The 25,164-nt window shown below is 41.0% G+C and overlaps 1 protein-coding gene across 2 annotated transcripts in view; it reads left to right on the forward strand.

Moving 5' to 3' along the window:
* The window catches only part of LOC109514414 (C-myc promoter-binding protein-like), a 42,095-nt gene that overhangs the window by 13,036 nt on the left and 3,895 nt on the right, over positions 1-25,164 (forward strand). The window contains exons 2-31 of one of the 2 annotated variants that reach the window (XM_019867511.1): positions 2,801-3,131; positions 4,610-4,856; positions 4,946-5,015; positions 5,752-5,921; positions 7,409-7,692; positions 8,230-8,296; positions 8,481-8,539; positions 8,688-8,832; positions 9,076-9,251; positions 9,607-9,707; positions 9,884-10,099; positions 11,643-11,788; positions 12,755-12,793; positions 13,140-13,273; positions 13,468-13,600; positions 14,844-15,050; positions 15,158-15,286; positions 15,604-15,745; positions 15,862-15,990; positions 16,273-16,344; positions 17,174-17,290; positions 17,402-17,548; positions 19,312-20,471; positions 21,110-21,341; positions 21,540-21,640; positions 22,148-22,323; positions 22,444-22,611; positions 22,695-22,875; positions 23,485-23,739; positions 23,797-23,914. In XM_019867511.1, coding sequence (XP_019723070.1) covers positions 2,821-3,131; positions 4,610-4,856; positions 4,946-5,015; positions 5,752-5,921; positions 7,409-7,692; positions 8,230-8,296; positions 8,481-8,539; positions 8,688-8,832; positions 9,076-9,251; positions 9,607-9,707; positions 9,884-10,099; positions 11,643-11,788; positions 12,755-12,793; positions 13,140-13,273; positions 13,468-13,600; positions 14,844-15,050; positions 15,158-15,286; positions 15,604-15,745; positions 15,862-15,990; positions 16,273-16,344; positions 17,174-17,290; positions 17,402-17,548; positions 19,312-20,471; positions 21,110-21,341; positions 21,540-21,640; positions 22,148-22,323; positions 22,444-22,611; positions 22,695-22,875; positions 23,485-23,739; positions 23,797-23,914 — 5,632 coding nt within the window. In that variant the 5' untranslated portion in view covers positions 2,801-2,820. The remainder of the gene's footprint in view (positions 1-2,800; positions 3,132-4,609; positions 4,857-4,945; positions 5,016-5,751; positions 5,922-7,408; positions 7,693-8,229; positions 8,297-8,480; positions 8,540-8,687; positions 8,833-9,075; positions 9,252-9,606; positions 9,708-9,883; positions 10,100-11,642; positions 11,789-12,754; positions 12,794-13,139; positions 13,274-13,467; positions 13,601-14,843; positions 15,051-15,157; positions 15,287-15,603; positions 15,746-15,861; positions 15,991-16,272; positions 16,345-17,173; positions 17,291-17,401; positions 17,549-19,311; positions 20,472-21,109; positions 21,342-21,539; positions 21,641-22,147; positions 22,324-22,443; positions 22,612-22,694; positions 22,876-23,484; positions 23,740-23,796; positions 23,915-25,164) is intronic. The other variant, XM_019867512.1, reaches the window with a different exon arrangement.

Below are 25,164 nucleotides of genomic sequence, written 5' to 3' on the forward strand. Positions count from 1 at the left end.
TATATATATATGTGTGTGTGTGTGTATATATATATATATATATATATATGCGCGCACTGTGCTGAAGTTTCTTGTTTTTAACTCTGTGCCTCTGCAACAAGCCCAGTATTTTTCATAAATTGTCTTGAAACACTACTGTGCATATTTTAGGACCATGCATTTTAACAAAAAAAAATGAAATAAAATTGATACTGTTATCATTCGGAGTTGTGTTGAAAAACATTCACATTATGCTCTAACAATCGATGACTTCAAATCATGCTGAATGCCATTTGCACTGACTAAAAATCAGAGAAACGCATTATTTGCGTAATAATTTGGAATGGGGTATGTTAATATCTCTCAATTTAAAAAAAAACATCAAAGCTTTCGAAGCTGCATACTGAAACTTTGCAGTCTGTGGACATCCTTGCCACAGAGGTGCAGAATTAAACGTCACGTGGCTTTCCAAATTTGAGAATGCATGTTTTTCAACTGCCCCCCGAGTCAAGAAATATAGGATAACCAACACACACCCTGCTAATGAAAGGCAGGTCCCACACCCTCTTACACAATATGTTTGGAATTCTAAATGTGCTCCAGATTACGGTTATGATTTCAATTGGGGACACACATGAATTACAAAATATGTTTCCAATGAAATGGCCTCTGGATGGGTTCAGCTTTCAGAATATGACAGCAGTTGTGCATGTGGAATGTTTTCATAGACCAGGGTGCACAGCAAATTTTTGGCGTGGTTCTCAAATGAGCACCAGAGGTTGTTGTTTGGTGCTCATTTTGCTCCCGACCCACTACCTCATGGATGAACTTGACTACGGCACATCTGGGCAAGGTTTATCATTAATATGTGTTTTTCACTTTAAATTAAACTGAAAAAACTTTTTCCCCTTTTTTTGTTTTTTTTTTCCCCCTAATTGCGGCAACAAATACCACTGCTCCACAACGGCTGCTTATTGAAACACTACAATTTAGTGTTTGGTAAAAGACTTTCAATTCATATCAACACAATTGAGTTTTGTGGCCCATTCAAAAAATAAATTGCCCACCTCTGACTTGCAGCATCTATGCAACTATCTTGTTTAGTCAAGTTCTCGAGGGCACCCATCCTGTGCCCACTTTTTTTGTTGCACCACACACAGCTTTTCTGTAAAGACATTTTGACAGACTGTTAAAGTCGCCGTGAGTGACACAGAAAACCATCTCGCTGATGGCCCTCCTGCCAACCATCTCAAATAGGGCTGGGCGATATGTCATTATGGTATCGAAATCGAGATATGAACATTCAAGGTTAACGTGATCCTGCCACGCTTGTGTTGTGTGTAAACTCTGTCCAAACAATCACATTCCTCCTTTCAAGTTTGGTGTTGATTGACAGCCAATGCCCTCCAATAATCTTGGAGAGAGAGGGACGGGGAGCGCAGGGGATGCAGGACAGGACACCTATGAAAAATTCACTTCCGTGTTAGTAAGTGTTGTGAGCACATTTACGAGACACTGTCCAGTATATACGGTGCAAACATATTGTGTTTCGGAACATAACATGACCATATATTTATCATTTCAAAATTACCAAGGATTAACTGGTTCAGGTTGTTACAAAAATTTACGAGCAGCCCACGCCGCGTTGGTTCATTCAGTTGAATGGTAGTGAGCCTCGCCTTTCAATATAGCAACACTTCCTCATGATTATCGCCCACGTTCCTATTTCCTAAGCAGCACGCGTTTTCGTTGACTGACCTTTTTGTGGACTAAAAAAAGTCATACAATGCAACATGTTGTATGGGGGGGTGGGCTCAAAACAGTTCATATCACTAGGACTTCACACCACATCAATCTATGCATAAGTGCATACACAACCATCATCATGTGCAAACCTCGTGTGGTTAAACATTTTTTTCAAGCCACCCAATGTATCTATCCGTATTCAGAACCGTTATTTTTTACTAATTTTATGCTTGGAAATACTGGTACAGAACAACAAACATGATGCGCTTCAACACTGTTTTAGCATAAAATTGAAACAGTCAGAAAGACTGATAAAAAAAAAAAAGATCAAAAGTACAGGTCTATTATATTTCTGACAGACTTTGTTAATGTTGATGATTGTCAGTCAGTTCTAAAAAAAAAGAATCAGTAACATGCTTTCCAGATCCTGTTGTTTTTGTCTTCTGCTTAGTTTATATTGAACTCATAGCGATATCGTTATTGAGATATTTGGCAAAATTATGAAGATATGACATTTTGGCCATATCTCATTGCCCTAGTCTCGGGGCGAATATAACGAGGAGTCAGTCAGCCCTGTAGTCGTTGAGGTTTTTGACTGTCGTGGGACACAAATGTTAAGCTAGTGTCATTTAACAATAACAATGTCTCAGGTATGGGAAATTTCTCAAACATGCTATGCTGTACAGATTTTTGGTACAGGATACAGTTTTTTTTTTTGTTTTTTTTAAATCAAGCCCTTATCTATGGCATCCAATCTGAATGGAGGTGAAAAAAGGCAGTGTGGTCACATTGCGGCTCTTGAAAGTGGCCAGCGACACACCATTATCACTCTGCCCAAGCATCTGTTAGATACAGTATGTTTGGAGAAACTTTAAATCAGTCTCAAGCATTTTTATATGTATGTACAATAATTTTGTAATGTATCAAGAGTTTTTATGCCACTACTTGTGTGTAGACAAAAAGCCACAACACACAGGAAAATCACTGTTTTTGAAAATGTTTGGGTTTATGTCGATCTTAATGTTTTTTTTCCCTGCCAATCATGCATTTAATATGGCTGTCATATACCTTTCAGGCACCCGGTGGTAATGGGAAATGATGGAGGACAAAGGCCCTCGTGTAGCCGACTATTTTGTCGTGGCAGGACTGACAGACTCATCCAAGCCGTTGGACCAGGAAATCCACTTTGACGATGCCTGCCATAAAACTGCCAAGCCCAAGTCCCCCATCACTGATGTGGCTGTGGTCATCCGCTCGATGGGTGATGAGGTGCCGCCAGGGTTTACATGCATTGAGACTACACCAAGTGGACATTCTGCTGATCTCAATAATGGAGGACTTATGGCACCCCAGATTTTCCTATGCTACAGGCGAGGTTGCGACAAGCCACCACTCATTGAACTAGGGTAAGAGGCTCGGTTTTTCTGTCTGTCAAAGATAATGAAATATTAAAACACCATTGAAATTATGAATCTCAGATATGATTTGCAACTCTGCATGAACGTAACAATGCATCTGTTAGTAGCGTTTTACTTACCGACATGTGTAAATCTTAGTTAAAACAGGTCCATATTTTGTTATATCACATTGAACAATGCAATTTGTTCTTCACCGTAGCAGCGCTGACAGCAGTTACTTTCTGCCTGCCTTGCTGCTGTTCTTAGGATGTTGGTAGAAAAAGTGTAAAGAAGTACATGTACAGGTGTCGTCCTCATCAACATGTTTTGAAAAAGAGTAATTCAGTTCGTTTTCCTGTACTCCAGTAACTGGCAAATTGTGACAAAGAATAGCGGACTATTGCTGGAGTCTCAGACAACAGAGTTGGGTGCTTATCAGGCACTGACAAAGAGGCTCTGTTGAGACTGTCAGCAGCCTTTGTGTGCTGCTAGTTATGAGGGGCTACACATTTGTAGACATGAGTAGGACTAATGAGAACTGGACCGTTCTCTGTGTGGGCAAATGTATACATTATTGCTGATTTGTGACATTTCTAAGTTGCAATTTTTAAAAAAAGTTTTTGGCATATTTTTTGTCACAATGACATCTGAGGTCAATTATGAAAATAACTTGATCCCAGATGGCCAAAATGAGTCAAAGGTCACCATTCTTTTTTCTCGTGTATGAAGTAGCATACATTGATTTACTTTGAATTATGCTTGTTATGGTCACTGTGATGGGTTAAATAACTTAAGGTTGAGCATGCATTTATCCAGCCACTAACAATATTTGAATGTAGCATCACTTCACTCCTCCCCCACCCCCTCACGACGCTGACCAAAGCTGCGTGCTTCATGAACCTAGCACGTGACATGCAGCTCTATGTACACTGTATACAAGCCGACATTAGCCAATGCAGCTACGTTGGTAGCATGGCTTATCTCATGTTGGAAAGTAAACACACATGAAACGATACCGTTTTAGTGTTGTATTTTGTGGAATATACAGTCAATTAAAAATCGAAGAGAAGTGATCATCTTACCTGATGACCGGGTGAGAACGACTTGGAATATACAGTATTTCCCCTCTGTTTGTCTAAAGGGCTGTCCATTCCCTTCTTTTTAACTTTTTTTGCTAGCCAGAGTGCAAAAATACACTTATGAGATCTGTCAGTGTAACAGACTGGGAAAGCGTATGCGAGGTCACCTCTTCTGTCTCTGAAATCTTTGATTGGCAAATCTTGACAACTAACGAATACCTTATAATTATTAATTGTTAATTAATTATTAATTATCAAAGACTGCAAACTGCTTTTAAATGGAAAGTTTGTAGAGGTTAAAAGTACTTAATAAATCATGTTTTTTTTTTGTTGTTGTTGTTGTCCCTAACCCTAACCATATTCATTTGTTTTGTGTGAGTAATTACTGCATTGGTTTTGCTCACACAGTGTCCTCTATGAGTGGAAAGAGCGACTAAAGCAGGGCTGCCACCTTATCCAGACAACCCCCTCTGGTCGCCCAGCCAACATCAGTGGAAACTCATCCCAGCGCATCTATGTCACCTACCGGAGGGCACCTGAGAGCCAACCGCACGCTGCTCTGGCTGTCACCGACATCTGTATCATTATTCCAAGCAAAGGAGAGACACCTCCCCACACCTTCTGCAAGGTGGAGAAGAATCTGAACAGCAGTATGGTAAGATTCAATTGAAGGGATGTTTGGTGCTTACATATTCTGGTGTTTGACATGAAATAATATGCTACGCTCTTGTGTTCTTGTTCCAGTGGGGTTCCTCTGTCTACCTATGTTATAAGAAGTCTGTGACCAAAACCAACTCAATAGCATACAAAGCAGGTAAAATTTGGCGTTGGGCATAGACACTTCTGCTGACAATGAAAGTCTTTGTGAGCTGAATAATTGAAATAATTGGAGCAATATGCATAGCATAAATGCGTACCCTGAACAGATTTGTTAGATCAGTCTTTTATATACCAGTGGTTGCCCCGTTAGGTCACCATGAGCCAAGGCAGCAGTCCCCGCACTGTGTAGCAACCATTTTCATGTTGAGATATATTTTGGAGGACCAGTGTGATAGAAACGAACAATCTAGGCCAATTGCGGCTCAGCCATGATTGGTCGTTACCTGAGCCCAGAGCAACTGTATTCTAATTTTCAGTTGACATAGTTGAATTGCTCAACATTCAGTCCACATGAATAACTTAAACTGAGTAAAGGTCACACTTGTACCCCATGTGCTCTGTTTATTTATACCTATCTCTAGGTGGAAATGGCACTGATAAAATACAATTATGCACAGAGTTGACATGATTCAGCATTTTTGTTTTGTATATATTTGCCACATAAGAGTTGTCATTTTTCTTTTCACATGTCAGATGTATGTTTTAGTGAAATGTATAATCATACAGAAATGGATTTAGCTCATTGACAGCAGTTTTTTAATCAGTGTCCTATAAATCCTGTAAATGCAAATAAAATTATTTGACTAATCATCCATATGAGCACTGGTAACCTTGGCTAAGGATAATATTTCTTTTGGCTCAGTGACGTTACACTTTTTTTTCTCATTTAGGATTATTCAGCAGATATCCAGAGGAGGACTATGAGTCATTCCCACTGCCAGAATCTGTTCCTCTCTTCTGCCTTCCCATGGGGGCCACAATTGAGTGTTGGCCCGTTAACACCAAATACTCGCTGCCTGTTTTCTCTACATTTGTTCTAACTGGGGCCTCTGGAGAGAAGGTAGGATGGAGCTTGCAAGTTCTTCCCGTGCCTGCGTGGGTTTTCCCCGGCCGGGTACTCGGGTTTCCTCCCACATTCCAAACACATGCATGGCAGGCTGATTGAACACTCTAAATTGTCCCTAGGTGTCAGTGTGAGTGCGGAGGGTTGTTCGTCTCTGTGTGCCCTGCAATTGGCTGGCAGCTGGTTCAGGGTGTCCCCTGCCTACTGCCTGAAGACAGCTGGGATAGGCTCCAGCACCCCCCGTGACCCTTGTGAGAATAAAACGGGTCAGAACATGGATGGATGGATGGACAAACATATTCCTCAGTCACATTTTGAGTACCGGTAATATATAGTCAACCTCCTCATAATAACACACAGCACATAGAAATACTCACTTGTCCTTAGGCCTGTCGTCATTCGCAAACAATCTAGTTGGTTTGTTGATAAGGTCTTTTGGGCTTTGATCTGTCCAAAACTGTTTGATACTTCTGGGAACCATGGCAGTTTTTAGGGCAAATGTAATCACCAGCTCCACTAACCTCTGTTTGTTTGACCCCTACATTGATTTTCAGTAAAAGAGTGGTGTGCTTACTTTATTTGGCTTTTTAATGTTGCGGTATGACCAACGACCCAGGTGCAGGAAAGTTTTTGTGCACAAAAAGCAAAAATAATTACCTTTTGGGGAAAAGGTCTACATTCAAACAGAAAAAAAAAAAAAAAGAGGGTGGGAGGGATCGGGTCACAAAAATTCAATAACTTGAAGCGATGGCACTGTATCATGAAACCTCAGAGCCAATGTGGCTAAACAAAATTTAAAAAATCTCCTAGCCACACTTCAATATAGCTAGCCATGGCCTCACATTTGTTTTGATGCTGTCTTTTTACATACGCTACCCATACGCGCACATGGACATGGTTGAGACAATGTAGTTTTGGAAAATCATCCCTCAGCAATCCTGGCCACCTTCCCTCTCATGAAAGCCTTTGAATACCCTTCTTTTTCACACACCTTGCAGAAAAACATAATGTCCTCAATTTGTCTGAGCCAGGATAATTTACACAAACAGTCAGACTTGAAATGATGACTCGTCTCCCATTATTTCGCTGTGTCGCAGTCAGTCATCCTGCTGTTTTTTTTTTCTCTTCCCCACAACACGGGACGGGGGCGGGGGGGATTTCAAATTGTTTTGCGCAAGTCAGGAGCAATGCTGTTGTTTTATAGTGCAGAAAGCAACAAAATAGTTGCACATTCTTCTCTTTAGGGTCCCAGTCCCAGCAGCTTGGTAAACCTCGCGACGATGCTCACGGCATATGTAAACATTGCATCATCGGATTGATGTATTGATGGAGGGGTAACATTATCCTGTGACTAGTAGTCACAAACTTTTTAGCTCGGGGGCCACATTGATTTCTAAATTTGACAGGTGGGCCGGGTCAGCACAAGATATGGTACATATCCTAGACGATGGGCTATTAATCAACACACATCTTTTTGTGTTCAGGTATACGGTGCAGCCATACAATTCTATGAGCCCTACCCACAGGAGTGTCTCACTGATCAACAGAGCTCCCAGCTGGGTCTACTTAACACAGACACACCCAAAGCCTCCCCCTGCAACAGCCCAACTGATGTCACCAACAAGAACACTTCTTGCACCTGCTCTGTCTACACCAACAAATGTATCTGCCTGCTTTCTCACTGGCCCTTCTTCGATGCCTTTCGCAAGTTCCTCACCTTTCTGTATCGCTATTCCATCTCTGGCCCTCATGCCCTGCCAATTGAAAAGTGAGTTCTCCATGCTGTGTCTTTGACTTTTTTTAATCTACATCTCCCACATTTGCTTTAGGAATACGGTCACCGGCATGCGCCTTGTTTTGATGAGCTGAGTCCTGTTATCTCGATAATTGACCCAGGTTTAATCATGGTATTGAGTGATAGTTATCGGTTTTGCCATGTAAATGTGCGGATAATGAGCGTCATAACTAACACAATGTTGATTTTTGATTCAAGCTGAGAAAAGTTTTCATCACAACCGCATAGCCCGACCCCAAACACACTGTTGCATTGTGATTGCTTGGAGCAAATCAACAGGCTTGGGACATGATGGATTCTGGGGGGTTTGTGTGAACTCACAAATCCTGCAAGAATTCAGGTTGCAGGCATGGTTAGGAAGGTCTCTTGTGCTCAGACCAAGCTCATGCCTCATGGCGTCTAAATGAAGGACAGTAATAGTAATACCCTTGTATTTGACATTTTAGATGTTGTATGTTTTTTTTGTATACGGCATCTCTTTTTTTCACTCAGATATTCTTTTTTTCACAGGCACATCTCTCATTTCATGCACAAAGTTCCTTTCCCGTCTTCTCAGAGGCCTCGCATCCTCGTGCAGGTAAACATTGATGTTAAGAGTAGATTAACCCTCATTGTAGTGCTACAAAAGGATGGAATTTGTGATCTTTTGTAATTATGATCTTATCTCAAACGTCTAAAGACAATAAAGTATGGGTGTTGTACCAATCTTTTTTTTACGTTTATCTTTGCATACTTACATATTGATTTTATCATTTCCACAGCTTTCCCCTCATGACAGTCTGATGTTGAGCCAGCCTGTATCTTCTCCATTACCACTCAGGTAAGAGTTTCAGGAGTTCATGTATTGTAGAGGTTTCATAGTCCCATTCATTTTGTGAACATAGTCATTCTCTCAATGATTAAAGAATAGATTGTTTTCCAAGGCCCATAAATCAGATTATTCTTTTGGGCATTCGTCTTTTCTGTAGTGGCGGACGATTTTCCACATTACTCCAGAACTTGGGTCCAGAGAATGCCATCACCCTGCTGGTGTTTGCTGTCACTGAACAAAAGATTCTGGTTCACTCATTACGACCGGCAGTACTGACCAGTGTAACCGAAGCTTTGGTGTCTGTAAGTTACTAAATTCAGATCTAGTGACTTGTCTTTGTGTCATTTCCAATTGTATCCTTCAGTACATCTTTGCAATCATGCGATCGATTTCTTTTTTCAGATGGATCTAACCTAGTATGTGCTCGTATTCCTAAAAACGATGCACTCATCATCAATAACCAAAATAAATGACTGTCGATACAAAGTAAACCAGAAATTGAAGTAAATGCACAACTGTTGGTTTGAAATATTCATTCTCCTCAGATGATCTTCCCCTTCCACTGGCCTTGCCCGTATATTCCCCTTTGCCCCCTGGCACTGGCAGATGTGTTGAGTGCCCCATGCCCATTTATCGTAGGAGTGGACTCTCGTTATTTTGAACTTTATGACCCGCCACCAGATGTGAGCTGTGTGGACCTGGACACAAACACCATATTCCAGTGAGTGCACCCTCCTCAATTTAATTCTCCAACATTTGTATACAGTTCAATTTAAATGGATGCAGCCTCTTTGAACGGTGAACTTTTTATCCATTTCTTTCTGTTCATTCTGAGTATCTGCCTTCACATACAAATTGATCTTTTTATGTATTTTATGCAATATTTGAGTTGTTGATGTAGAGTACATTGTGTACAATTCCCCGCTATTTCCACAGTGGTCACATGTGTACAAATCATTAGTTCTAAGTAGAGTGGTATAGCCTAGGCGGCACTCTTTGGTGGGGTTTTTTTGCGGTGTAGGACTTGTTGCAATATGACCTGAGGCCCACTAGAACTAAACTGTCTTATTTTCTAGTAATGAAGATAAGCGTACCCTCACATGGAAGAGCTTGCCCAAGAAAGCCTGTAAAAACCTAATGAATGTGCTGAACAATCTCTACCAACAACTAGTTGATGGTGAGTACCGACTGAGACAGTAGACATTGAAACCTTTCCCCCGACAGTGCTGTTGTAGCAGACACAGTGGAACACATGAGGTTATTGTATCTTAATTTTATGGCTCTAGTTGTAGCTGTGAATTATTGTTTTTTTATTTTTTAATCTTTTTTTTTTTTTTACTTCTCTGTCCTCAGGTCAGCACCGGTCTGATAGCCTGCTGGAGCTCAGTATGAGTGATTTAACAGAGTTAAGCTGTGGGAAAAGTCTCCATACTGTGGAGCTCGAGATCCAGGAAACCTTTCTGCGCTTCATGGCAGCCATTTTAAAGGGATACCGTTCCTTCCTGCGTCCCATCACCCAGGCACCATCTGAGAAAGCCACAGATGCCAGCTCACTTTTTGACTTGCAAGGTATGGGAGATATTTTAGTTGGAGCACAGCAACTTGTAGGGACCAATTGAGATATTCTTACTCACCAGCCTACGAGTGCACACACTTACATTACATCTACATCAAGTTCACAGCGTATCTGCTTTTTCTCTTCAAAAGAAGCCCTGTTGTATCAGTATCAGATGAATGAATGATGGCTAGGATAATGCACCAGAAGACTAAACCTTATTATATTAATGTTTGACTGTTTTCTTGCAGATTTAAAAAGTGCTCTGATGGAAATTTAATGAGCGGTTGAGGAGCTCTTATTCATTTTAGTGTGATTTGCCTCCCAGTTATAACTACCTGGCAGTGGCCAGCGGTGCATTTGGTACCTGGGCTTTCAATTGAATCACCAGACTTCAACCACCTCTTAAATTCCCACCACTATCCCATAATAGTAACTATTGATACTATAAAAAAATGCAATTTACAGCATGCAACTCTGTTTTGTGCTTTGTTCATACTGTACATCATCATATTAATCTACTAGCATGATAAATTCATCACAAATGAAAAAAATACACCCTATCCAGCCAAGTGAGGGTGAATGGTTGTTTATCCATATGAACCATACGACTTGTGACCAGTTTAGGCTGTATCCTGTCTCTCACCCATCGTCAGCTGGGATCAGGTCTAGTCCACTGGTGCGGTGCCCCGAATGAGGACAAGTGCTTTCGAGAATGGACGGATGAGTAGTTGAATCCATCCTGTTTATCAGTTCTCAATAAGGTCTATTTAAAAAAAAATAAAACACAATGTGCTAAATTGTTCGTTGTTTTGAAATTGAAAGATTTGTCAAGTTCCTGTGTCAGCTGCTGATGTCTTCTGTTTGGCCCTTCACAATGAGAACATTGCAGCTGAATTCATTTGGGGCTATGATATGATATCATAGTTTATTCTTTTGAGAATAGCTGTTGCCAATGTTAAATGTGACAAAACATGGTTTTGTGTTATTATGATAAACAAAAGAGAACAGCCCATCTTTATTACTATTTGATTTTAGACTAACTGTATAGTATTGTATTCTAATAAATTGTAATTGTATTTATTTTTGCTTTACGACAAAAATAACAGCTACATCTCTTGATTAATTTGTCAGTCAAATTCTCAAGGCACAGAAGTTATGTGCTACTGTACGATTGTTTGACAGAAGACATACTACATACCAAATAAGAAATGTTAAATGTTGTCTTTACAGAGTTGAATGTACTGTCGTGATGTACTGTAGCTCAGGCTGGATGAACTTTTTTTTGAAGTTCTTAAATGCTTACAAGTGATTTACAATTGCTACATTCTCCTTTGAAACCTGTGTCTGTTTTTTCTTTTCTATTTGCATTTAGATTTTTTGTTTGTTTAATTTCAATGAATTCTGCTCCTTGAGAGATTTTGATATTTTGGAAATCTAGCCTTACTCAGGGTTTACATTTATAAAACATATTACGGAGACTTGAGCTGAGCCGTACTATGAGCGTATGAGCTATGTGTGGCACTTCTAACAAAACATTATCATCTTTCTCTCCAGGGTTCTTGAAAAGCCGTGACCGCTCCCACCAGAAGTTCTATTCACTGATGACCAAAACCCAGATGTTCATCCGTTTTATTGAGGAGTGCTCCTTTGTTAGCGACAAAGATGCCAGTCTGGCCTTCTTTGATGACTGTGTAGAAAAAGTGAGCATCTACATTAATAAGAATGAGATCCAACAATGATCCCCAGAGAGAAAAATTTTAGATCAGAACAGCACAGTAATAAAACTGACTTGACATGCAGTATATGATGTTGAAGGTGCTAGTATCACTGGACTCCACCCTCCCCTTCCTGTGTCCCTGACCAATGCAATGCTCCTCACGAACATGCACGCGACATGCATTGTTGTATACAATTAGCTATGGCTGTTAGATTAGTAGCGTGGCTTACTAATGTTGAAAATTGCCAAACATGAAATGTTACAGGTTTGGTGTTGAATATTTTGGACTGTACAATCATTGAATAGTATGAGAGCTGATAAACTTACCTGATTATCCAATGAGAACGACAACTTTGGCGATGGTTTTCTAGGACTAGCGATGCATCAAGAGAGTGTGTGTGTTCATGCACAAAAAAATGATTGCCACATTATTCGATCACACCTTCCGTCTTTGGTCTCTGATTGGCCAGCTTTTTCACGGCAGAAAGTGTGTGTGGTTTTTTGTTTGTTTGTTTGTTTGTTTGTTTGTTTGTTTGTTTCTCACACAGCAAACTCTATAATATCAAAAATGCAAAAACTATAATAAAGTAAATAAGACTAAAATATGGACCTTTAAGAGATGAAGACAATTGTTTATGATTATACATCACTGGCGATGGTGAGGGTTGAATGGATGCACGTGTGAATATGGAACGATAAAGGTGTCAAAGGCTGATTGGGAGCAGAATCACTTCATTCAAAATGAGAGTGCAAAAGCTTACACTTAATTTGAATTCTGTCAAATGACACTGTTGACATAGTCTAACATCTCAGTCTGACTTTATCTTCAGCAAACCTCTTATGTTGTACCAACTGTTATTAATTCGGTCTGGTGTTACTGTCTTAAATTTTAATCCACTTTTCATTCACTCATTTTTTTCCTATTCTGTCTGCCTCTCTTTGTGAGCAGCTGTACAGCTCTGACCGGAGTGCTGAAAAGGGGGTCAAGGTATAGTATTTTTGTTGTTATGGGTATTTCTCTTCCTTTTTGGCTACTTGTCAACTTCTTAATGTTTTTAAACTTTATTAAATGAAATAAGAAATATTTTAAACTATAAAATACAATGCTGGGAGGGGATTAACTGGGTCTTCACAGATTTCAAAGTGTTTTTTCAAAAATATTATCAAGGGCCTCAAATTGAGTAAGCAGCAGTTACTACATCTGTGTGACGTGATATTGGCACCTGTCAACGTCATACGTCCAACCGGATCATTTCATCTGGGTTTTCAATCTAAAAGATGTACTGGAAGTGAAATGGTGACCTTGTACCATCATGTTGGTTTCTTCTCTGCAGGTAGATGGTGACAGGCCAGAGGAAACCAGGCTGATAGAGACTGATGAATCTTACCGCAGTGAGCACACGGTCTTCATCACACCTCCAGAGTTGCCTCCTCTGCATGAGAGTGAAGAGCATACATTATGCTACAGGTAGAACAAAATTGAAGGAACTAAAAATAAAAAGTTCATTACAAATTGGGTATCATGTAGAAGAGAAGTAAACGGGGCTTTCCAGTGCTAAAACAATATATTGTCAAGAGGCCTCGTTACAATAGAGAAACAGTCTCAAGTAATGTGTGAAAAACGATTTGTCTCATAATGTCTGTATGCATGTTCTTCATTAGATATGATGGCTTCCCAGTTTTAAGTCTTGACCTTTTTGACCCAGTGGAAGGACTTCAGACCCCAGCTTCTCGCCTCAATGCCAGGCACAGCTGTCCCACCAGCCCCGCACCCATGTTTCGGCGCAGCAAGCAGGTGAATGTCACAGTAGCAGCCTGCTACGAACATGAACATAGCTTAGGTCATTTTATAACTCTGGCACCTTCTCAGAAACTATCGACATGTCTCTTTACCACTACAATTTTAAAAAACATTAGAAAAGCTGTTCAATAACAGGTTGGATAACTACTTGCACAGACACAAATTACTCGGCGAAAGGCAGTATGCTTTAGATCAAACAAATCAACAATATTGGCATTAATATTCTACAGTAGAGTCAGTAGAGAAAATTACTGCTTCATTGGAACAAAAATGATACACTATTGGAATATTCATAGATATAAACAAAAAAAAAACTGAATTTGATACAATCCACCACAATATGTTCCTTAAGAAACTGAAGCGATTATGGTGTCAGGGGAAGGGTACTGGACTGAATGAGGAGTTATTTGACTGACAGAAGACAGTTTGTGAATCTTGGGGATAAGTATTCAACATGTATAATCATTGTGGGGTCTGGAGTATGAATAATTTCGGGCTTCTAGTGTGTGTGGGTGTGGGTGTGGGTGATTACATGCGGATATTTAAGAATATTAAATGGTGAAGTAGATAAATAATAATATTGAAGGAGAAAGAGGTGGTACGTGGGATTAAATAAATTGCATTTATTCTCACCCCTTGTCGAACATGTAAGTGAAATTGCTAAATTGCTGTTCTGTTTTGTTTCTATGTTGCTTTGACTGGATGTTTTGTGCAAATATTCTTTCTTTTTTATTGCTTGTCCATGTAATGTGGTTTATATCATTTGCATGTTCAGAATAAAAAAACAAAGAAATAAAATACAACCAACAAAAAATATCAAGTGAATCATGTGCCTAAATCGATAGCAGATGGGGTTTTTTTTTGTTGTTTTTTTAAAATTCATTACTACATAAAATGGTTAATGTGAGAGTCAGAAAGATGTTTGAGAATATGTTCCCCAAAACCATCATGATTCATTTTATTGTTAGATTGTATTTCATTATTTTAAGTTAACTGTTCTGTAAAGCGTTTTGTTTCAGCTGCAGCTTTTGTGAAAGCACTAACTAGATAAAAAAAAGCTGCATTGCTTCCACATTATTACACTATATGGTCATAGTAATGCTAACTGCTCTCTGAACGAATGCCATAAAAATTTTACTCAAATAGCATGCGTGTAAAAAGTATGACTGGCAGTCTTCCCAATCCATAATTTTAACTTCATAGCTTCTTTTCACCCTGCATTCCTTTTTGCCCACAGGAGATTAAATCAGCCCAGAAAATAGCCAAAAAATACTCGTCCATCCCAAAGCTGTGGTCCATGTGCCTCCTGCGCCATTGTTATGGCCTCTGGTTTATCTGCTTGCCTGCATATGTGAAGGTTTGCCATTCGAAGGTACGAGCACTTCGTACCGCCTATGACGTCCTCCGTAAGATGCAGTCTAAGAAGCTGCAGCCACCTGATGAGGTGACGTATTCTAAGAATGTCCTAATGTCATGTCATTCAGCCCTTGGCTGTTCAGTCAACTTTTGTTATTTAATCTTGTCTTAACAATTTTATTCATCTTTATGCAGGTGTGTTACAGAGTGCTGATGCAGCTTTGTGGACAATACGGTCAGCCTGTCCTTGCTGTCAGGGTCCTCTTTGAGATGAAGAAAGCAGGAGTCCACCCCAATGCAATCACATACGGCTACTACAACAAGGTACTCACATATATCTCTGAGAATTATACATTAGTAATATATAATTTTTATGTTAAGTCATTTTTCAGCAGTTACTTGTCATTTAGGTATTCGTAAAACTCGAAGACAACAGACTGTGGAGTAAACCCTTACTTTCTTTATTAGTTGTAGCGTTGCCGTTAACATTTTCGTCTTTGTATTTTTGTATTACCCCTGACACCCCTGAAAGAAACTGCAAAAAACAAAGACTGGGTTAAAGGCGATCAGCTGATATCGACCTGCTTTGTATCATGCCCCATTTTGAGGTGAGAATATTCTCTATCCTCTTTTTTTGACAGGCGGTGTTGGAAAGCACATGGCCAACCAGCACGAGAGGAGGCTACTTCCTTTGGATGAAGCTGAGGAATGTTGTTCTGGGTGTGGCTCAGTTCAAACAGTCACTACGGAAACATGCCCCTCCTCCGCAGAGCCCACTGTCAGGTAAATTCGCTGAGAACGTATTCTGAAATGTGGTTTCGTGAGAATCCTCAAATGCTGTTTGCCAACTGAAATTAAAATGCGCAGTGGTACTTTTGTTTGTTTTTTTTTTAATTTAGATGGCAGCGACATGGATGCTGTTAGTCATGGCAGCCTGGATAGCGCTGCTGACACAAACCTGAACGAGCAGGGCGCTTACACCGCTGACACCATCAAAGTAGATCCCACCGATGATAGATCTAGCACAGGTATAATTCAACGGCATGGCTCAGTCTTTTGCTGAACGACATGTTTTTTGACAGAATTCTTTTTTTTTTTTTTTTTTTTTTAATTTTAAACACCCTTCCTCCCTCATTTGTCCCTTGCCACTCCATCACTGGTCACTTCTTCATTTCGCTCCACTTTGACTGGTTATATTCCTTCATATCATTTCATGTCTCTTCATGGTTTTGTGGCTGTGGTTTCTGCTCTGCTCTGTCTCTAACGCTGCCCCTCACTTTGGCCCTGCCTGTGTTGCTTCTTGCATGCAGTCAGCCATGTGGGCGCCTGGGCCCACTCATGCAGGGGGGGCTCTGAGCACAGAAAACCCACCCTCAATCCAGGTAAAAGTCTCTTTCCTTCTGACCATCTCTGCTCACCTTAACTGACCCATAACTGTTTGTGTTTTCTTTCAGCCCTTTCATTGCTACCATATTTTTCTGGCGTTTTCGTCTCAGATCTTTGACCTTCTTAACTTCAGTCAGTCATTTTCTTGGGGTGTATTTGTGTGTTGTTTGGCCCTCTGCTATTCTTGGCATGGTCACCCACGAGGACTTTATCATTGATTATTGCAAATACTTATCAAGACAATTTTTTTTTTTTTTTTTTTTTGGGCCTTGCTCCGAAAGGCTAAGATGGTTCACAGCAGAGTCAGAAGAAGCGATGCCGAGTTTATACAATTTCTTTATTTAGAGATTACAATGGACGGATGTTAGGAAGAGGAGCTTCAAAAATATCCCTCCATCCATCCATTTTCGGATCCACTTTATCCTCACAAGGGTCGCGGGGGGTACTGGAGCCTATCCTAGCCGTCTTCGGGCAGTAGGCGGTAGACACCCTGAACCGGTAGCCAGCCAATCGCAAGGTGCACACAGACGAAAACCCATCCACACTCACACTCAGGGACAATTTGGAATGCTGCTTCAAAAAATAATCACTGCAAATTGATTCTTTGGCAGTAGTTAGTATGAAATTAGCAACTGGTCTCCACCGTTGATTTGCTTAATTTATTTGGATTATACAATCGTAGCTAACTGTAAACTGAGGCATTTTGTACTCTACTGTGAACTCTGTGATTGTTTGGTTTGCCATCAGGTACCTTGGTGCTTGTCTTGTCCCTCTCATCTTTCCCCCTATTTCATCATTTAATTGTGCCATTTTGTCTCCATTTAGGAGATCAATCAGATTTGGGATACAATTCGCTGTCCAAAGAGGAGGTTCGCAGAGGAGACAGCTGTGCACAGGATTCCATTCCTGACAAGGATAAGAAAGAGAGCGACTGCAGTTCTTGTCAGTAATCTATTTGATGTCATACCTATTGATATTTTGTTTAATTGGGGTAAAATAACTTGGCCGTCTATTCTGTCACAGGATTTTAAATTGTGCTTTTTATATTTGTAGTGTCAGAAACAGAGAGCACCAAGGGAAGTAAAGACTGTCTTCCTCAGCTGGACGTGGAGATCAATTCTTCCTTGCATTCCCGTGGCATTGTAAGAAGTTGTCAATATGACAATTCGAAATGTAGAACTAAGACCTCCTCAAGCACAGGTAAAAGTGACTGATAATATCATTTCTGTAAAATGTATTTCCATTCCGCTTGTCTTCATTCGAGTTAGGAGTGAGTTGAAGTGAGCTGCAGACAATTACAATAAAAGGGTTGAGATGATTGACTTGATAGATCCTAATCCTTAAACATTTCCAGGATTTTATGTAGCTCAGGAAAAAGGAGTCTTTTCTCAAATGTGCACTTTTGAGTTGAAGACAAACGTAAATATAACAAATCTTTGGTGATAAATATTGGTAGTCCAACTTAGGCTCTGAAATAATTGTAGCAGATTTCAAAAGCAGGACCTAAATTAAAAATCAATCTTAATTGCTGGGAGGGTACATTGAGGAGGGTTTATTGATGAAAAGGGGTCGGGGGGGGCATTCTGAAGAGACTGTTTGCCTTGTTTTTTTTTTTTCCATTTGTGCACAAAATCAGAAGTTAGAAAAAGAATTGTTTTCCATGTTTTCACTTTACTTTAGGAATAGTGAGAATTCATTTAATCTTAAATTTGTTTGGTTTAAAAAAAATCTTCTTTTGAAAAATGAATGAACGACTGATACGCGGATTCACACCGCCTATTAACTGTTTTTTCTATTTGTGCACAAAATCGGAAAGTAGAAAGCGAGCCTTGTTTTTTGTTTGTTAATCAGCAAGTTTAAATAAACCGATTACCATTCCGATCACAAGATGGGATATGTCTATGTAAATTATTTGTTTTATTTAACTGTAAACACGTGTGTACTCTTTACTGTGCATCAACGGACGTATTCTCAAGCATTTTTACCAATGTTTAGCAGTTTTTGCCATGCTCTAAGGAAGGGAGGGAGGATTAAAAAACTGGGTGATTTGAATATAAAACATTTATTTGTTAACAAATGAGCAGAACTGCATGTTTACCAACATTGCCACTGCTTTCTAAACATATAATGCAAAAAGAAGTCAACTTTTTCAAAATTATTTTAATGAATAATTTGTGGATTTATGAGCCATAACGCCTGCATGAAAGAATGAAGTGAATTGGATTACTGATTTTGTATAGTAGTCTTGTACTGTGTGGATGACGGCCATGGGATTTAAATGTTGTAGATCTTTATTTATTTCTGAAAGGTTCGCTTCTAATCAGTCTTTTCATAGTGTAATCCAAAACTCAAAAGATCCTCTTGACTGTATGCAGGGCAGGATTTGCCAAACTTTGGAGTGATGGTTCATTGCAAAAATACACATAACAAAAATAGCACTGAGCCTACTGTAATGAGACTGCCATTATGCCTGCTGGCGTGCAGTGGAGGGAGCGATGCTGGTCAAGATATTGATTCCTCTGATACCACTAAGATTGATTGACCAAGTGATAATGAGACTTTTTATACTTTAGTCATTGGAGGTACTGTGTTTGTAGTATTGTACTAGAAAATGAAGCATTGGTATGGATTATCAGACGCACCCAGGGAGCAGAGCGGCATCTCGCGTAGCAAAAAGAATAATACAGCAGTAACATATTGAAGCACCAAAAAGTATCACTGGTGATCAAAATTAATTTGTGTCATCCCGCCACAGATAAATGTGTATGTGAAAAACATTGCAGCTGCAATTTCTTATTTCAGTCGGATCAGCGAATTAAGACTGAGAAGTCACAAAATGTGCATAAATGGCAAAATACTGGCCGATCCAATATAGCTGATCAGATCAGTAGATAGGCTCCTTCCAAATTAGTGGAATGAAACTCACTGTAAAATGAAGGCTTCTCTCCCGCTTTCTTTTTTAGGCCATGTTGCAGGTCTTCTCTTCACTTCTTCCCTGGAAGAGATCGGTGAGATCCAATCTAATAGCTTGCTCAGGAGACACAAGAGCACTCTGGAAGAAGTTGTTGGCGGTGGCTCGGCTTTTGACTGGCAGGGTGTGAGGGGGCGTTATATGAGTGGTGACAAAGTAGAGACCACCACCGTCCTTGGTCTGGGTATGAGGCAGGGTGAAACAGACCCAGTTAAAATAGCAGGACATCTTGGCGCTGATGCAAAAATTCTCTCTAATACCAAACTTGGTAAGAGCAAGAGGCCTCAGTCATTGGAATTGAGTGGTTTAGAGGAGACTGCTGTCACGAGAACTTGTCAAGATGAAGAGGAGAACGACTCAAGTGATGAGGACACACATAATATCGAAGCAATTTTTGATTTGGAGGACTTGGATTTGGATAAAACTACCACAGGAGTTGGAATGACTTGTCAAAAAACCTGCAGATCTCATGAGAAGGATGTTGAATGCAGCCCCAGCTTCTGTGGCATGAGTAATGTGGCATCGAGTGGAACTGTGAATCGCACAGGCATCGCGACGGGCTATGACCCTCTATCCATACTAGCTGCAGCATCACACTCAGAGCAGCAAAAGGAGCATCCGCGCCCAGAGGATGACAGCACACCCACCGCCAACAGGCATCTGGCAAGGGAGATCGAGCTGTACATGAAGCACATGGGGAGCCCACTGAGCAGTCGTACACCAAGTGTGGATCTGCAGGACCCGGCCAGCCCCCTCATCTTCCACCCTTCTTCACACTCTGTTACTCGAAGAGCTAGCTTACCCCATAGCTCCCCCTTTCGGACCACAGCAGTGCCACGGTCTCGCACCTTCCACCCTCCCTCGCCCCCCCAGCTCAGATCACATCAACGTCTGTGGTCATCACCGCCCCGTCGCAGCGCTAGCACCACCCCTAGTCCTTGCCCTAGCCCGCGCCCAAGGTCCTATAGAGAGAAGACAAGCAGGATGCAAGTCGCAACTCCCTCACCATCCTCCTCCTCTTTTGTTCTTGACACACTGCTGACACCAACACTGGATGTTTTCAAAACCAGTATGTTTTCTGCTGGGAAAGGTGTGGCGGAGAAGGCCAGCCGTTGGTACTCGCGTCTGTCTACATACACCACACCGACCAAGGTAAACCTATAAAAATGTGTCCTTCATGAAGGCGTGCACACAAATATTATGAACACAAAATAAGAGCGAGCCATAGCTTTGACAAAAAAAAAAAAAAAAAAGTCAAGCTGTAACTGTCAGCAGCGATTTTAACATTCTAATTTTAGTGAAAGACAAACATAGTACATCATCAAGAAAACAATGTCTCCTAACATCATAACTATTTTGAACTAATAACCAATGTGAGTAAATTGCATACATCTTCATAAAATGCTCAATTTGTGTAATATTAAATTCGCTGGAACCTGAGTCACTATCATAATTTGGGACAATAGGAACATGTCTAGACATCACTAAGTTTAACACTCGCATGAAGCACACTAGTGGGCAAGTATGTCTGCTGTTTGAACAGACATAATGCAGGGAGGGCTTCAACTTGACTAACTGCGGTGCATGCATGTGTTATGCAATTTAATCTATAATAGTGTTAAAGTTCATCATGTGTCCTGTACTGAATTGCTATAGTTTCTGTGCCACAAATGTAATTCAATTCTTTCATCATTCAGTGTTTTTGTGTGACTTTATCGTACGTGTGAGCACTGTCTGAGCTTGCCTTGTTTGCTGTTGGATCAATAATGTTCCAATCTCTGCTCATGCAGGACACCCACCGTCTCAGTGGGTCTGAGCTCGACGTTGGGTATCCAGATTCCTTCTCCGATCAAGATGAGGAGCACAAAAGGGAGTCAAAGAGCGATATGGTTTCCCCACAAAAGAATGGGCCTCTTGGCCCAAAGGGACCTCGAATAAGTCCTAGACCAAGCCCTTTCCACAGCAGACTAAACTGTCCCACTGCATCAGCAAGCCACAGAAGACCAACAACTCTGCTTTCTGGTACAGTAAATCCTTACATTTTAATTAATACATGAACATGACTGCCCACTTTCGCTCTAATGCTTAAATGCTGAGAACAATCGTTCAGGTTTGCTTGCAAATTGCCATTGATGTATCGGTGCACTTTAATGCCATAACATCAATCTGTAATATATGTCATATTGCCACACACTTTTCCCATCTTTCATAATCTTACAGGCGACCTCTCACCACCTGGCTTCCCTTTGTCAGACAAGTCAGACGTGGGCTCCTCACACTACACAAGCAACACCAGCATCTTCAATAACTATGCAATGGAGGTGAACACAATCGGCACAATTTGTTTGTAATAAACCGATTGACAGAGCTATTACTTTGATTTTGTATGAAATATTGTCCCTTAATCGTAACACTTGGATGAGCAGACTTAAATTTTTCTATTGACTATTTTGTTTGCATTCTCAAGTAGATGGACATTTTTGAGTCATGAAAATCTATATATATATATAAAATATAAATAAGGTGACCGTAAGACCTTGGCGCATAGGTAGAACACATGAAAGACAACTTCAAACTTTACGCGTACCTTCAACTTTTTATTCATGGAACATTAACAGTTGAATTAAATGAAAAAAGATCTCATTATCCTATGTGTCCAGATTTTACAGACACCCTCTGTGTGTGTGTGTGTGTGTGTGTGTGTGTGTGTGTGTGTGTGTGTGTGCGTGTGTGCGTGCGTGCGCGCGCGCGCATATACTGTAGAAATATCGAATATTTATTTATTTTTGCTCAAAGTATTTTCAATTTGTCTCTTTCGCCACCCCCAGCTGTTGATATCAAGTTGTTCACGGTGTAAGACATGTGACTGTTTGGTCTACGATGAGGAAATCATGGCTGGTTGGACAGCTGATGACTCCAATCTAAATACCATCTGTCCCTTCTGCGGAAACCCTTTCCTTCCTTTTCTTAACGTGGAGATTAGAGACACGAGAGGACCCGGCAGGTAATAAAATATCCCGGTAGTTTAAGTCATGGCATCCAGATGCAGTGTACAAGTCCACTATCATAGCATGGTCAATGATGATGATTGTCAATGTGATTCGATCCCTTCTTTTGTTCTTAGGATGTTCCTAAAGGGAAGCGCATCTGTCGACGAGGCGATGAGCTCTTCATATTCTGCCTCCACGGGCTTTGGCACAGGGACATCCACCTTGTCCACCCCTTGTCCCAACACTGCTATCTCGCCACCCTCCCCCGGTATTTCTATCCAAGACCGTTCAGTGAGATCGAGGTACAAAGATGTCATGATATTCTTTTACCGAGTGTCTTTTGATATGGTGCAGTTTTGACTGGAAGAAGGTTATTTTTCCACAGACCTCGATCTATGAGATCTCACGGTGTCAAGATCCCCTCAGAGTGGCGCCACGGGGCTTTTTCTTCTGGATTGGCCATGGCCCGTAGCGTCAGTGCCTTTGGTCCAGCTGAGGAAACATACCAGTGCAACCATTTTGTGCCATTCTCTGGCAGTTTACCCAGCCGCTTGAATGAAACCACTGTATGTGCCACACTGCTGATACCAGAGTATCGTCAAAATTATTATTTTTGACCCTAACATTTTCACGCTGAATGAAAAATAATTTTGGGTCATAATGAAAAATAATCTCGAGTCAAATCTAAATAAATTTGGTCAGCAACATTGTATTTTAACAAGATGAGAAATTGTGAATAATTTCAAATAATACGCGATCATTAAGTATCCCCAAAAGTGCATGCCACAGATAACGTTGTACTTTAATAAACTTAGAAATACCGGTACATGCAATTATTTAAATGTTGGAGACCTAAAGTGAGCATGTATTCTACATTTATAAGACAGAGCTAACCTGTCATGCGAATTGTATCGTGTACCTCTGTGGAGATTGCATGTTCTCCCATACTTGCATGGGTTTTTTTCTGTGTATGCCTGGCTTCCATTATTGTTAGGCTGACCTGCGCTTAGACGAGGACTGCTGCTCATCAAAAAAAGGAGCTTCATTTGTCCAATTTCTGTGACCTTGACAAACATTTTTGAAACTTGTAAGGCTAATGTGGTTGGCTTTACATCACTGTTGTTCATATAATTTGTGGATCCATCAAAAATCTTTCCACTATCATTTTTGTCCAGGACCCACTGAGTATGGACTGGCGTCTCCACAACCCTGAGCCAGTGACCGTTCCGTACCTGAGCCCGCTGGTGCTGTGGAAGGAGCTGGAGAGCCTTCTGGAGAATGAGGGCGACCCAGTAATTACAGAGGCTGACATGGTGGACCATCATCCGATCATCTTCTGGAACCTTGTGTGGTACTTCAGACGGCTGGACCTACCCAGCAACCTGCCGGGACTCATTCTCACCTCCGAACACTGCAATAGGGAATCCCAGGTAAGAAATGTGTACAGCACAGCCAAGACAAGAAACTAAGCTCTCTGCTTTCTGCAGATCCCTCGTCAGTGGATGTTAGAGGACAGCAAACATGTGTTGATCCAGATACTGTGGGACAACTTGAAGCTGCAGCAGGACCCCGTTCAGCCTTTTTACATTCTCTGGAACACGTACAGTGAGTCATATTTCTTTGTTGGTCAGGACGTTTGGACTTCGGCCGACATTTTATATTCATTAAGAGGCAGCATAAAAAAATATATAAATTAAAAAAATTAACCTGAAAGTGTTATGTTAGGGAAATGTAATTGTGAAAATGCTGTGGAACACATTTCAAAGTTGACATTTCATATTCGCAGCATAAAAAATATATAAATTTTAAAAAAAAGTCACCTGAAAGTGTTATGTTAGGGAAAAGTAATTGTGAAAATGCTGTGGAACACATTTCAAAGTCTGAGAAAGGGCAGGTGGTCCAGTGGTTAGCACGTCGACCTCACAGTGCAGACGTCGTGGGTTCGATCTGGCTCCGGCCTTCCTTTGTGGAGCTTGCATGTGCGCCCCGTGCCTGCGTGGGTTTTCTCCAGGTACATCGGTTTCCTCCCACATTCCAAAACGTCGTGGGTTCGATCCTGGCTCCGGCTTTCCTTTGTGGAGCTTGCATGTGCTCCCCGTGCCTGCGTGGGTTTTCTCCGGGTACATGGGTTTCCTCCCACATTCCAAAAACATGCATGGCAGGTTGACTGGGCATGCCAAATTGTCCCTAGGTGTGAGTGTGAGCGCGGATGGTTGTTTGTCTCTGTGTGCCCTGCGATTGGCTGTCCCCCACCCGAAGACAGCTGAGATAGGCTTCAGCACCTCCCGCAACCCTTGCGAGGATAAAGTGGATCGGAAAATGGATGGATGGTAGAAAGGGCATTATGTACTCTACATTGTAATCCACAGTTACACCAGCCATTGATTTGGTCTAAATAGAAAATTCCGCTCTGAAAATAATGGGTCTCAGTCAGAGCTTGGAGCTTTGCAGCAACGCCACCAATGGACATCAACGGAGGAACATCATTAATATAGTCAAGGATCGCGGTGGCAGTATCATGCTTTACTCCAGTCAATAACAAGCAACTGGGCTGATGTCAGTTTTGGCATGAAACAGTCAGGCATCCACGATGACTCAGAATACGAAGATGAATTTCACCTTAGTGCACAATCTGTAGCCGAGGTCCGAACCCACAAATGAATGGCTTTATCGGGAGATAATTCGAGTTTTAGAACACGCCCAGTCAGACCTCATCCAGTTGGAAAATCCTCAGTCAAAGCATGACGCATTTAGAGTGGTTTTGCAAAGAAGACGCGGTGAGTATTCACTCAAGATGTGCTTGGGACAGACTCCCGCCCAAAATGATTGAATGCAAAAGGTGCTTCAGCAGAGTA

Source organism: Hippocampus comes, unplaced genomic scaffold (assembly GCF_001891065.2).
Source record: "Hippocampus comes isolate QL1 unplaced genomic scaffold, H_comes_QL1_v1.1 scaffold2, whole genome shotgun sequence".
Taxonomy (NCBI): domain Eukaryota; kingdom Metazoa; phylum Chordata; class Actinopteri; order Syngnathiformes; family Syngnathidae; genus Hippocampus; species Hippocampus comes.